Source organism: Oncorhynchus nerka, linkage group LG27 (genome assembly GCF_034236695.1).
Source record: "Oncorhynchus nerka isolate Pitt River linkage group LG27, Oner_Uvic_2.0, whole genome shotgun sequence".
Classification (NCBI taxonomy): Eukaryota; Metazoa; Chordata; class Actinopteri; order Salmoniformes; family Salmonidae; genus Oncorhynchus; species Oncorhynchus nerka.
The window spans coordinates 33,398,132-33,411,750 of NC_088422.1; the positions used below are offsets into that span (position 1 = coordinate 33,398,132).

Here is a 13,619-nt window from a genome sequence, read left to right on the forward strand (position 1 = left end):
AAGGCGGGAATGCAGGCGACAAGCTTAGGTTCAAAATAAGTGCATAGAAAACGCATTGGACTTATTTTGTATATATTTTTGCGAGTGAAACCTCTTGCTTCACCACTTTCTTCCAAGCCCCTCCTCCTACCACTCACAACAAATATGAGAGATCACTTCTTCCTCTCTGACAAACAGTTTCAACTGGCTATTTGCATTTGAGGTTTGGTCCAACAGAAATCGGTCACCAACACCAAAACACATTGAGACATTATTTTACTGTAATAGAGAAGTTAACCTTTGGAACCATACACTGTCTCAACTCTTCAAATTTCGAGCAGAGCAGACACTACTAAAACAGATGTACCAATGAACATTCATTCTGGAAAATGAATTCTCAGGTTTGTTGTGCGCGCATTACGTTACCACGTATCGCTAGCCGCATTTTAGTCAAATCAAGATTGTTATACTAGCTGTTTAGTCTGTATTTTATAAATGTGCAATAAGCATAAAACAATTATATATGGAATTGGCAACTCGTTCTCATTCTGAGAAATAAGGTAGACCACTTGATTTCAACATCTGAACAAAGTGGACAGGCTAGCATGCTGTTCAAACAGTTGGAGACAGACAGAAGGTTGTGTTCATAACAGTTCAACCGTTTTGCCTTGTTAGCGGAATTCAGAGCTTGTGAAATTATACCTAGAGCCAAGTTGGCTAAATTTCAAAATATAAATACTAGCTGGCTACTCACTAGCACGTGGGCTTGTGCTTGAGAGATTGTTTATGAAACCTGTGTTAATTAAGTAGTAAGGCCTGAGGGGGTGTGGTATATGGCCAATATACCACAGCTAAGGGCTGTTCTTATGCACAACGCAACGCGGAGTGCTAGGAAACAGCCCTAAGCCATGGTATTTTGGCCATATATCACAAACCCCCGATGTGCCTTATTGCTATTATAAGCTGGTTACCAATGTATTTAGAGCAATGTTTTGTCACACCCATGGTATACGATCTGATATACCACGGCTTTCGGCCAATCAGCATTCAGGGCTTGAACCACCCAGTTTATAATTTGCTATAATGCCTGCTACATTATTAGTGAATAATGGATTATGCATGGTTCTGGTTAAATTTGTTACAAAATGGGCATTTTTATAGACAGACTTGAAAGCCAGATCAGTGATTATTGCAAAAAAAAGCAGGTACAGCTATTTTGATCAAATCAATACATTATTAGTGGGTCTTATGGTTATGGAAGGAATATATTCAGCCTAGGTATAATTTCAAAAGCTCTGAATTCATTAGATTATTTCTGACTGTGTTTTTTTACCTTTAATTGTACAACAAAGCTTATATATCATGAATCGCCGATAAGTTTGAAAAAAAAATTGAGATATGAGTTTTAGGTCATATCGCCCAGCCCTAATTAGAAGTGAGGTGGTCTAATTATTATCAAGTGCACATCCATCCTGACCATAGATCACTTTTATTTACTTGGAAACTACATGGTAAAATGGTCAATTACACAATAATAACCAAGTCATTCCTGTACCGTAACATAAAGCGCTTACCAACCTCTCATAGAAAGTGGATGGGAACATACTTGAAAAAATGTCTTGCAAAAAACATCAGTCAACCTAAAGCAACATAACTACAAAGCAGTCAAAGTTGTCATTCGGGTAGATATTTGTACCAAAAGGCAGCACCTCCTGAGAACTTAAAACATGGTGGTCCTGATAATGATACGGTGGGTGCTCACCTGGGCTTTCTCCTTGTAAGGCTGCAGCTCAGCCACCAGCCTCTCCAACTCCTGGGCCTTCTCCCTGGAGACACTCAGCTCCTGCTTGGTCTGGTCAGCCTGACCCTGCAGCTCCTTGAGCTGCTTGGCATGGTGCTCTGAGGCCTGAGACAGGGCTTGCTGCTGGGAGGTCTGCAGCTCCTTGGCCTGGGCCTCACCCTGGAGCAAACTTTTCTCCTACACACAACATAGAGGGCAAGAGTAGCTAACATCAATAATTTGCTGTTTGAAATGGGGAAAGTGGTAGAGTGAGGTATTCAGTGTTCATGGTAGAGACAGTAAAAAGTTATTCCTGAGAAGAAAAATGTATGCTGTTTTACAACAAACATCTAATCATCTACTTTATCCTGACCATCAACATCTCAAAGCCTTCACTGGGTTGTCACTCACCAGTTGTGTGATCTTCTCCTGCAGGTTGCTTAGCTGACCCTGATGCTCCTGCTCCTTCTGGGCCACTTCCTGCTGTTGTTGCTCCTCAGAACGTGCTCTCTGCTCCTTCTCCTCTGCAAGTTGAGTCTGTAACTCTTCCAGCTTCCTAGGTAAGGGGTAGGGGGGAAGGGGAGGTGACTCTCTGGCCAAGTGAGACAGGTGGCATTCAAACAAACCAGGGATTCATTGTAGGGGGCAGATTCAAATGTTTTTGGACTGAAACTGATGAACTGAAAACCAGGTTGATGGAAAGGTCAAACCTGTTTTAAGGATAATAATAACAACCCATGAAAACTACAGGATCATGACAAGTTCAGCCAAGAAATAAGTGATTATACACTGAGTATACCAAACATTAAGAACACCTTACTAATATTGAGTTGCACTACCCCACCCCACACTGGAAACTGAAAAGCGTTAAAAACCCAGTAGCATTGCAGTTCTTGACACAAACCATTGTGCATGACGCCTACTACCATACCCTGTTCAAAGACACTTCAATATTTAAGCTTGCCCATTCACCCTCTGAACAGAACATATATCAATCAATCAAATGTATTTATAAAGCCCTTTTTACATCAGCCGATGTCACAAAGTGCTGTACAGAATCCCAGCCTAAAACCCCAAACAGCAAGCAATGCAAATGTAGACGCACAGTGGCTAGGAAAAACTCCCATGAAAGGCAGGAACCTAGGAAGAAACCTAGAGGAACCAGGCTCTGAGGGGTGGCCAATCCTCTTCTGGTTGTGCCGGGTGGAGATTATAACAGAACATGGCCAAGATGTTCAAACGCTCATAGATGACCAGCAGGGTCATACAATCAATTGTCTCAAAGCATAAAAATCCTTATTTAACCTGTCTCCACCCCTTCATCTACACTGATTGAAGTGGATATAACAAGTAACATCAATAAGGGATCATAGCTTTCACTTGGAATCACCTGGTCAGTTTGTCATGGAAAGTACAGGTGCTCTTAAAGTTTTGTATACTCAGCGCGTGTTCGACGCTTTTGTGCATCGTTGTCACACGCTCATTAAATATTGTCACTAGCGGTTAACCTGATTGTCGACGGTGAAAGTAAGCCAATCTATTTGCATACGTTTGAGAACACCTTTGTTCGTGACATTTCATTTCATTGTGTACCTTTCTTTCTGAGTGAGGTCTTCATTCATTTTGGTAAGCTGTGCTGAACTGTCGCCTGATGACTTCATCATGTCTGAGATGTCACTTTGGAGCTTGGCCTTGTCATTTGCGAGCTGATCAAGCTTCTCCTCTCCAGCCTTTAGCTTCCTCTCCAGCCCTGGGTCAGAGGAAAACATCATTCAGTCAATGGTAGCAAGCCTCAGTCCACAGTTGCATATCGCAATATTATTTTGGACGATATTATATTGATACTTTGACTCCCAAGTATTGCTCTGTAAAAAAAAATACTTATGATGTGCTAGGTTGCGTTAGCTAGCACTAGTCGGCTGTACTAGCTTTTTCTCCATCTTTTTAAATAGTGAGCCAATGTTTTCAGCACTTATTTCCATGACTGATCAAAACTAATTTTCTCGTGCTTTCTCGTCTGTCTGCAGCAGAAATATAGTAAGCAATGTGTTTGGAACATCAAATTGCAATACAATTGCAGTATTGAATCGCAATACATATAGAATCGTGAGAATCTGCACTGTTGGTTAAGGGCTTGTACGTAGCATTTCACAGTAAGGTCTTGTTGTATTCGGCCCATGTGACAAATAAAGTTTGATTTGAATCGCAATACATATCGGCACCTAAGTATGGCAATAATATCGTATCGTGAGGTCCATGGCAATTCCCAGCCAACATACAGTATCAGTGCATTTATATTTTTCAACAGGGCTATACATTTGGGTGAGGTTTTATTCTCGCCTGAGTAGCCTCATTTCACTGCCAAAAATCAAATTAAACCATCTAGTGTTCAGCGAAATAACAACACAATGTCAAATACAGGTAGCCTAGTTGAGTAATTAACATCCAATCACATTAACCGTTACTCTCTAGCGGGAAACCTGCACTCTTGCGCAGACATTTAGAAACGTGACCATTTGAAAAATAAGCCAGCGAGAATAAAGACGACATTCAAGTAGTAAGACATGCATAAAAGCAATAGATACCATTAATAAGAAGGGGCTAGACGCATCTTATATGGTGAGCTACCAAGTGGCTAGAACAGGCAAGCCCCATACTATTGTGGTGGACTTAATTCTTCCTGCTGCTATGGATATGGCTGGGACAATGCTGGGGGAAAAGGCCCAAAAAACTATACAGATAATGCCTTCATCAAACAACACTGTTTCACCCATCAGTGACATGGCAGGAGATGTTTTGAAATTACTGCTTCGCATACAAGCCAGTTAATTCTATGCGTTACAGCTGGATGAGTCAAATGACGTGGAGGGCCTGGCACAGCTCCTGGTATATGTCCATTACGTTTATGGGGGGTCTATTAAGGAAGACCTAATTTTCTGCAATCCACTGGAAACCAGGACAGCATGAGAGGATATTTTTAAAGTACTGGACCGCTGTGTGACATCAAATGGACTTTGGTGGTCAAGATGTGTTGGTATCTGTACTGATGGTGCAAAAGCCATGACAGGGAGACATCGTGAAGTGGTAACGCACGTGCAAGCAGTTGCTCCCGATGCCACTTGGGTACACTGCAGCATCCACCAAGAGGCTCTTACTGCCAAAGGAATGCCTGACAGCTTGAAAGACATTTTGGACAGTGAAAATGGTTAACTTTGTTAAAGCAAGGCCCCTGAACTCTAGTGTATTTTCTGCACTACGCAATGATATGGGCAGCGACCATGTAACGCTTTTACAACATGCAGAAGTGCGCTGGTTATCAAGGGCCAAAGTATTGACACATTTATTTTAATTGAGAGACGAGCTTAAAAAGTCTTCTTCACTGACCATAATTTTCACGTGTCTGACCGCTTGCATGATGACGAGTTTCTCACACAACTGGCCTATCTGGGTAATGAATCTATGATTACTGGGACTCTCCACAACTATATTCAATGTATGGGACAAAATTGAGGCTATGATTAATAAGTTGGAGCTCTTCTCTGTCTGTATTAACAAAGACAACACACAGGTCTTTCCATTATTGTATGATTGCTTTGTGTTCAAATGAACTCAAGCTTACAATGTTAAATGTGATATAGCAAAGCACCTGAGTGAGTTGGGTGCGCAATTATGCAGGTACTTTCCCAAAACGGATGACACAAACAACTGGATTCATTATCCTTTTCATGCCCTGCCTCCAGGCCACTTACTGATATGTGAACAATAGAGCCTCATCGAAATTGCACCAAGTAGGTCTGTGTGAATTTAATTTCATCAGAAGCCACTGCCAGATTTCTGGATTGGGCTGCACTCAGAGTATCCTGCCTTGGCATATCGCGCTGTTAAGACACTGGTGCCCTTTGCAACCACATACCTTTGAGAGTGGATTCTTGGCCCCCACTAGCATGAAAACTAAATACAGGCACAGACTGTGTCTGGAAAATGATTTAAGACAGACTCTCTTCCAATACAGCCCAACATTGCACAGTTATGTGCAACCTTTCAAGCACACCCTTCTCATTAACCTGTGGTGAGTTATTCATAATTTTTGATGAACAAATAAAGTTTTATATGTAAGATACCTAAATAAATAGAACATTTGTTGATGATGATTATTATACACTGCTCAAAAAAATAAAGGGAACACTAAAATAACACATCCTAGATCTGAATGAATGAAATATTGTTAAATACTTTTTTCTTTACATAGTTGAATGTGCTGACAACAAAATCACACAAAAATGATCAATGGAAATCAAATTATCAACCCATGGAGGTCTGGATTTGGAGTCACACTCAAAATTAAAGTGGAAAACCACACTACAGGCTGATCCAACTTTGATGTAATGTCCTTAAAACAAGTCAAAATGAGGCTCAGTAGTGTGTGGCCTCCACATGCCTGTATGACCTCCCTACAACGCCTGGGCATGCTCCTGAAGAGGTGGCGGATGGTCTCCTGAGGGATCTCCTCCCAGACCTGGACTAAAGCATCCGCCAACTCCTGGACAGTCTGTGGTGGAACTTGGCGTTGGTGGATGGAGCGAGACATGATGTCCCAGATGTGCTCAATTGGATTCAGGTCTGGGGAACGGGCGGGCCAGTCCATAGCATCAATGCCTTCCTCTTGCAGGAACTGCTGACACACTCCAGCCACATGAGGTCTAGCATTGTCTTGCATTAGGAGGAACCCAGGGCCAACCGCACCAGCATATGGTCTTACAAGGGGTCTGAGGATCTCATCTCGGTACCTAATGGCAGTCAGGCTACCTCTGGCGAGCACATGGAGGGCTGTGCGGCCCCCCAAAGAAATGCCACCCCACACCATGACTGATCCACCGCCAAACCAGTCATGCTGGAGGATGTTGCAGGCAGCAGAACGTTCTCCACGGCGTCTCCAGACTGTCACGTCTGTCACATGTGCTCAGTGTGAACCTGCTTTCATCTGTGAAGAGCACAGGGCGCCAGTGGCGAATTTGCCAATCTTGGTGTTCTCTGGCAAATGAAAAACGTCCTGCACGGTGTTGGGCTGTAAGCAAAACCCCCACCTGTGGACGTCAGGCCCTCATACCACCCTCATGGAGTCTGTTTCTGACCGTTTGAGCAGACACATGCACATTTGTGGCCTGCTGGAGGTCATTTTGCAGGGCTCTGGCAGTGCTCCTCCTGCTACTCCTTGCACAAAGGCAGAGGTAGCGGTCCTGCTGCTGGGTTGTTGCCCTCCTACGGCCTCCTCCACGTCTCCTGATATACTGGCCTGTCTCCTGGTAGCGCCTCCATGCTCTGGACACTACGCTGACAGACACAGCAAACCTTCTTGCCACAGCTCGCATTGATGTTCCATCCTGGATGAGCTGCACTACCTGAGCCACTTGTGTGGGTTGTAGACTCCGTCTCATGCTACCACTAGAGTGAAAGCACCGCCAGCATTCAAAAGTGACCAAAACATCAGCCAGGAAGCATAGGAACTGAGAAGTAGTCTGTGGTCCCCACCTGCAGAACCACTCCTTTATTGGGGGTGTCTTGCTAATTGCCTATAATTTCCACCTGTTGTCTATTCCATTTGCACAACAGCATGTGAAATGTATTGTCCATCAGTGTTGCTTCCTAAGTGGACAGTTTGATTTCACAGAAGTGTGATTGACTTGGAGTTACATTGTGTTGTTTAAGTGTTCCCAATATTTTTTTGAGCAGTGTATTATTATTTGTGCCCTGGTCCTATTAGAGCTCTTTGTCACTTCCCATGAGCCGGGTTGTGACAAAAACTCACACTCATTCTTGTGTTTAATAAATGTATTGTGTAGTGCATATGTGGCAGGCTTACAATAATGGTAAAAAAAAACATTGACCCTGGTGCTAGAGGGGGTACACAGCTGGAGGTTGAACGTTTGGAGGGGTATGGGGACTATAAAAAGTTTGGGAACCACTATCTACCAGAAACACTACAACAACAAACAGCAGGTTTGGAGACCCCTGGTGTAGGTTACACAACTGAACGCATGTCGGGAGAACGGTCACATTGAGCTGTGTGTACTATAGGTTAACAACCACAGTGCTGGCCGGTGTTCTGACCTGCAAGTTGGCTTCTAAGAGCCTCTGATTTGGTGGAGAGCGATGTGCACTGCTCTTCTTTTTCGCCAAGCTTCTGAAACAACTCTGAAAGAAAGAATTAAGAGACTAACACTATTAGCTTGCATCATTCAAGCGCTTAGCACCATGCAGCACAAATACATGTACTATATGTACTAATCTACTGTGTACTGCCTGGCCCTGTGGACCAATATAAAACATAATTTTTTATAAAACCACATCAGTATTAGTCATTAAATTAGCTTGAAGTCAACATTTTGTCTCTAGGAATATGATACGTCTTGCTGATAAAAACACATGTAACCCAAGTAATAAGAAACCAAAGACTAACGTTACAGGACCAACATGGTCAAAGTAAATATATTTACCTTGCATAGTTTGTGTTGACTTAGTCTGATCGTCTGTGCTTTCTGACAGTTTTTGTTTCTGAGGAAATAAAACATTGATGAATACCATCCATGCATGCTTTAGTCAGAAAGGTATTCCATGACAAACCTCAAAATGGTTGCCAATTACTAATGTTATACACAAGTTTCATCATAAGTGTATATTTGAAGGTCTACCTAAAAGGTAGATACTTTATCATTCCCATGAAAACAAAAAGCTAGCATTTCAATACTATGCTCTTCCTTAACTGAGCTTACCTTAAGCCTTACAGTCCCATCAGTCACGCAAGGCCACCCACTCCCATTCCCTGGCTCCTCACCACCCCACATAAGCGCTAGTACTCACCAGGTTGCCCAGCTCTTGCTCCAGAGAGCCCGTGTTCTGCTGCACAGAGGTCAGGCTCTGCTGCAAGGAGAGGATCTCCTGCTGCCTGCCCCCCAGCTCAGAGCTCAACTCACTGACCTACAGCCACAGGCCAGGGCATGACACCATGGACATGGAGGACATTTGGGGGGGGAATAAATGAGTGACATTATGAATATGAAGGACAAGCTAAAAATTAATCCAAATAAAACAAAGTAATGACTGAAGGTGAGGGTAAATCATAACATGACATACCAGTTGTATTTATTTCATGCCTATATTTATGGAAAACTCACATGGACGTAAAATAGAAACTGGATACACGGACAATGGGAGGATGGCATGGGTATGGACCTACCTTGTTTCCCTGTGAGCAAGCTTGTCTCTGGGTCTCCTCCAGCTGGGTCCTCAGACTCTGGAGCTCTTGGTTACCTTGGCCTGCCCAGGAGCGCAAAGCCTCCATAGCTGCCACCTGCTCCTGGACCTCCTTGGCACTGTTCTGGGTCTGCTGGACTAGCTTAGCCTCCTGCTCCTCCAGTTCCTTTACCTTCAGCTCAGCAGTGTGCAGTTTGACTAGCACATCCTCCATCTCCACCAGGTGCTGCTCCTCAGCACTCTCCACACTGGACCGCAGGCTCTCCTCCAGGCGCTCCTTCTCCTCTGACATGACCAGCAGCTGTTTGTTGAGCTCCCCAGTCTCCTGTGCCCGGGCTGCAGCCTCTGCTACACACCTGGCCCCAGCCTCTTCCAGTGCCTGCTTGTGCTCCACCTTCAGCCTCTCCAGGGCACTCTTGGTCTCCACCAGCTCCGTCGCCTGGGAGCCAGCCCCTTTGCTGAAGGAAACCTTCATCTCCTCCATGGCCTGCTGGTGTGAGGTGATGGCAGATTCCAGCTTAGAGCTCCACAGCTCTATGACGTCTGCATTCTCCTTCTCGTTCTGGCTGACGTGTAGCTTCAACTGCTCGTTGTCAGTGGAAATCTTGGTGGATGAGGCTTGGAGCTGGGCCATTGCCTCACTGTGTGCCTTCTCCTCCGCTGCCAGCTTCTCCCTCATCCCGGCAAGCTCAACCCGTTGCTGGTCTTCCTGAGAAGCCAGCTGAGCCCTCAGAGAGCTCACTTCCTCCAAGAGAGGGGAGGTAGTGGAGTCTGAACCCTCTGACTCTTGCTGGGCCTCCAGACGCAACCGAAGGTCATCCACCTCCCTGGTCCTCAGCACCAGGTCCCTCTCTAGCTCCATTATGCGGGACTTCTCTGAAACTGTGGCCACCTATGGGACGGCACAACTCTGGCTCAAACAAAACTGTGTTCTTCAACCTTTGGAAACATTGTGATTGTACATGTACTGACAGGAAAAAAGGGTAGCTGTTGAATCCCCCTGCCATCAGACAGGTCTACGGGGAGGAATCTTTTTCAAAGAGGGTCCTATAGAAACAGATGTCCACCATAGTTGCAGTAGTAGCGTAAAGCATGTAAACAGTGCAATCCCACATTTACATAGGATGCCTACAGTTGAAATATTACACTGCCCTCTAGTGGATATAAAATGAAACCATATCATTCCTCACACGTAATTATTTTGTATTGAACAACACTCCCCAAGTGCTGCTGCGTTTACTGGTTTTCATCCTTACCTTTTAATCAGGGGTCGATTTAGACCAGAATAAAACCAGATAGACTTTCTTGCCAACTAATGATATTAACCTATTAATTAAGTACCTGGGGAAAAGAAAACCAGTAGACTAAGGCACTTCAGAATGGCAGTTGAATACACCTGCATTGGCGCACACCCCTGAGGGAAGCACAGAACAATTGCTAAGGGATGGGAGTAGGACATAGACTTACAAGAGGCGGGGGATACTAGATGGGCAGGGCAATTGGGGCTTGTAGGATTGGGGGGGGGGGGGGGGACAAAGGACCACTGGGAATAAGGGATGGTTGTATGGCTACCATGTCCTAACAGCAAAGTATTTGAGACTGAGCTAACTGTGAGCAGAGGAACACATGGAGAAAGAGGCAAAAGACGGCTTTGCCGTTCTCTGGGTAAAACCTCATCGAAAAAGAACAAAATTGTTGTATAGTTAAACTAAAAGTATAGTAAAAAAAATAACCTTGATGTTTTCAAATGTTTTCAGTGACAGCAGTAAAGTGGTTAAGACTGCTGTACTGGTGACACACAGGAATGTGAATGGTTCATGTTTGACAAAATGGGAAGAAAATGAAAGCCTGCGTAAGATGCTGCATATTATAAAGCAACTTTGAAATTGGTTCTTGGAACTACGGATAAGGCCAATAGATAATATTAGTTGCTAGCAAGTAAAAAGATTAGACAACTACACCATTCAATGTTTACTTAGTGACATTCAAATGCAGCTACAGTGCCTTCAGAAAGTATTCATACCCCCTGACTTATTCCACTTTGTTGTTACAACCCAAATTGTTCCATCTACACACAATACACCATAATGACAGTAAAAACATGTTGTTTTTAGACATTTTTTAAAATGTATTGAAAATTAAATACAGAAATATAATTTACATAAGTATTCACATCCCTGAGTCAGTGATTACAGCTGTCTGTCTTTCTGGGTAAGTCTAAGAGATTTGCACATCTGGATTGTACAATATTTGCACAAAAAAATTCTACGTCTTGCCATAGATGTTTAAGTCAAAACAGTAACTAGGCCACTCAGGAACATTCAATGTCATCTTGGCAAGCAACTCCAGTGTATATTTGGCCTTAAACTCAAGGTTATTGTCCTGCTGAAAGGTGAATTTGTCTCCCAGTGTCTGTTGGAAAGCAGACTGAACCAAGCTTTCCTCTAGGATTTTGCTTAGCTCTATTCCGATTATTTTTATCCCCCCCAAAAACTCCCTAGTCCTTGCCGATGACAAGCATACCCATAACATGATACAGGCACCACCATGCATGAAAATATGAAGAGTAGTATTTGCCACATTTTTTGCAGTTTTACTTTAGTGCCTTATTGCAAACAGGATGCATATTTTTGAATTGTTTTATTCTGTACAGGCTTCCTTTTCACTTTATTATTTAGGTTAGTATTGTGGAATAACTCCAATGTTGTTGATTCATCCTCAGTTCTCCCCCATCACAGCAACTGTTTTAAAGTCACCATTGGCATCATGGTGAAATCCCTGAGCGGTTTCCTTCCTCTCCGGCAACTGAGTTTGAAAGGACGCCGGTATCTTTGTAGTGACTGGGTGTATTGATAAACAATCCAAAGACTAATAACTTGATTATGCTCAAAGGGATATTCAATGTTGGATTTTTTTTGCTTTTATTTACCCATCTACCAATAGGTATTTATTAGGATCCCTATTAGCCGCTGCAGAGACATCAGCTACTCTTCCTGGGGTCCACATGAAACATGACATTATACATAGTACATAACATTATAAGTCAAGGACTGAAATACATCAATTTAAAACGCCCTTCTTTGCGAGGCATTGGAAAACCTATCTGGTCTTTGTGGTTGAATCTGTGTTTGAAATTCACTGTTCGACTGAGGGACCTTGCAGATAATTGTATTTGTGGGGTTCAAATATGAGGTAGTCATTCAAAAATCACATTAAACACTATAATGGCACACAGAGTGAGTCCATGCAACTTGTGACTTATTAAGAAAATGTGTTTACTCCTATTTAGGCTAGCCATAACAAAAGGGGATGAATACTTATTGACTCACGACATTTCAGCTTTTCATTTTTAATTAATTTGTAAAAATTTCTCAAGACATTTTGACATTATACAGTTATTGTGTGTAGGCCAGTGACAAAAGAAAATCTAAATGTAATCCATTTTAAATTCAGGCTGTAACACAACAAAGTGTGAAAAAAGTCAAGGGGTGTGAATACTTTCTGAAGGCACTGTAAATATTGCCTCCTACCGTTCCCAACCCTCTAAGGCAGAGAAGGTCAGAAAAACAGCATATGGAAGCCAGTGGTACAGCTATCTGGAGATCCTCTGTACCCCATCCCAAGATTTTCAACATTACCCTGGCCCCATCCCCACTCCACCCCTCTTTCCAAACGCAGCGCTATGTAGAGCAAGATCCATTACCCTAGTGTCTTCTAACTCTCTCTGGAGTTTCTCAGCTTTGGTCTTTTCAAAGAGCAGGCTCTGTTCAAGCTCCTTAATGTGGGCATGCTCCAGTTTGGTCTGCGTCTGTTAGTAAAGAAGGGAGAGGAAGAGAACACAACCAGTGCCACTATCACATGCCAGCCCAACACAGAGAGGAAGAGGGAGGTGGGAAGATTTGCGGGTGGGTGGTTGGGTGGAGGAGGGTGTGGAGGGAGGTGGAGTGGGGATGGGAGGGGAAGGGTACCCCATGCCTAGCACAGGTGAGCATTGGGGATGTTGCTGAAGGAAGGTGATATGAGGATATGGGAGAAGGAGCATGGGAAATGGGGAGATGTGTTATGCTTATGGGTATGCAGAGGAATACATGCAGAATGACCTGGTGAACCACGACAGGGACAGACTATGAAGGAATGCATAGAGGCATGTGTGAACTGAGTGAGTGAGCCGGCAAATGAGTGAAAATCTAAATGGACGAGACCCCCCCCCCCTCCACCCCCCACTTCACTCCATGACATGGAGGGCCTTCATGCACAGAAAAGGGACAGCAACACTGCTCTCTCTCTCTTTTGTGATTGCTCCCATTTGTAAAGATCACTGATCAGTAGATCAATAAAGAAATACCAAAAACCCATGTACATTTATAAACAACTTAAAACAGACAAAATCAGTAAACACTGTAGAATATGGGGCAAAACATATCAAATGGACTAGTACTCTTATAATGTAGGCCCCATCTGATAAACACCTCCCCCTCACAAAACTGATACATTAAGGTTAAAATGCCCCTAATAATTCAATGCTACCAAGTGCAGAACATTTACTTTCGATTTCAACAGATTGCAATGGGAAGGTCAGAGGTCAAGCCTGTGACAAGACTGTGAGATG

The 13,619-nt window shown here is 43.5% G+C and overlaps 1 protein-coding gene across 8 annotated transcripts in view; it reads right to left on the minus strand.

The window, feature by feature from the left end:
• LOC115111626 (CAP-Gly domain-containing linker protein 1-like) overlaps positions 1-13,619 on the minus strand; it is a 51,207-nt gene that overhangs the window by 22,247 nt on the left and 15,341 nt on the right. For 7 of the 8 annotated variants that reach the window (XM_065011568.1, XM_065011569.1, XM_029637882.2 and 4 more), the window contains 8 exons: positions 12,714-12,818; positions 8,994-9,902; positions 8,618-8,734; positions 8,254-8,311; positions 7,868-7,951; positions 3,353-3,509; positions 2,171-2,315; positions 1,742-1,957 (listed from right to left, as the gene is read on the minus strand). In XM_065011568.1, coding sequence (XP_064867640.1) covers positions 1,742-1,957; positions 2,171-2,315; positions 3,353-3,509; positions 7,868-7,951; positions 8,254-8,311; positions 8,618-8,734; positions 8,994-9,902; positions 12,714-12,818 — 1,791 coding nt within the window. The remainder of the gene's footprint in view (positions 1-1,741; positions 1,958-2,170; positions 2,316-3,352; positions 3,510-7,867; positions 7,952-8,253; positions 8,312-8,617; positions 8,735-8,993; positions 9,903-12,713; positions 12,819-13,619) is intronic. The other variant, XM_065011570.1, reaches the window with a different exon arrangement.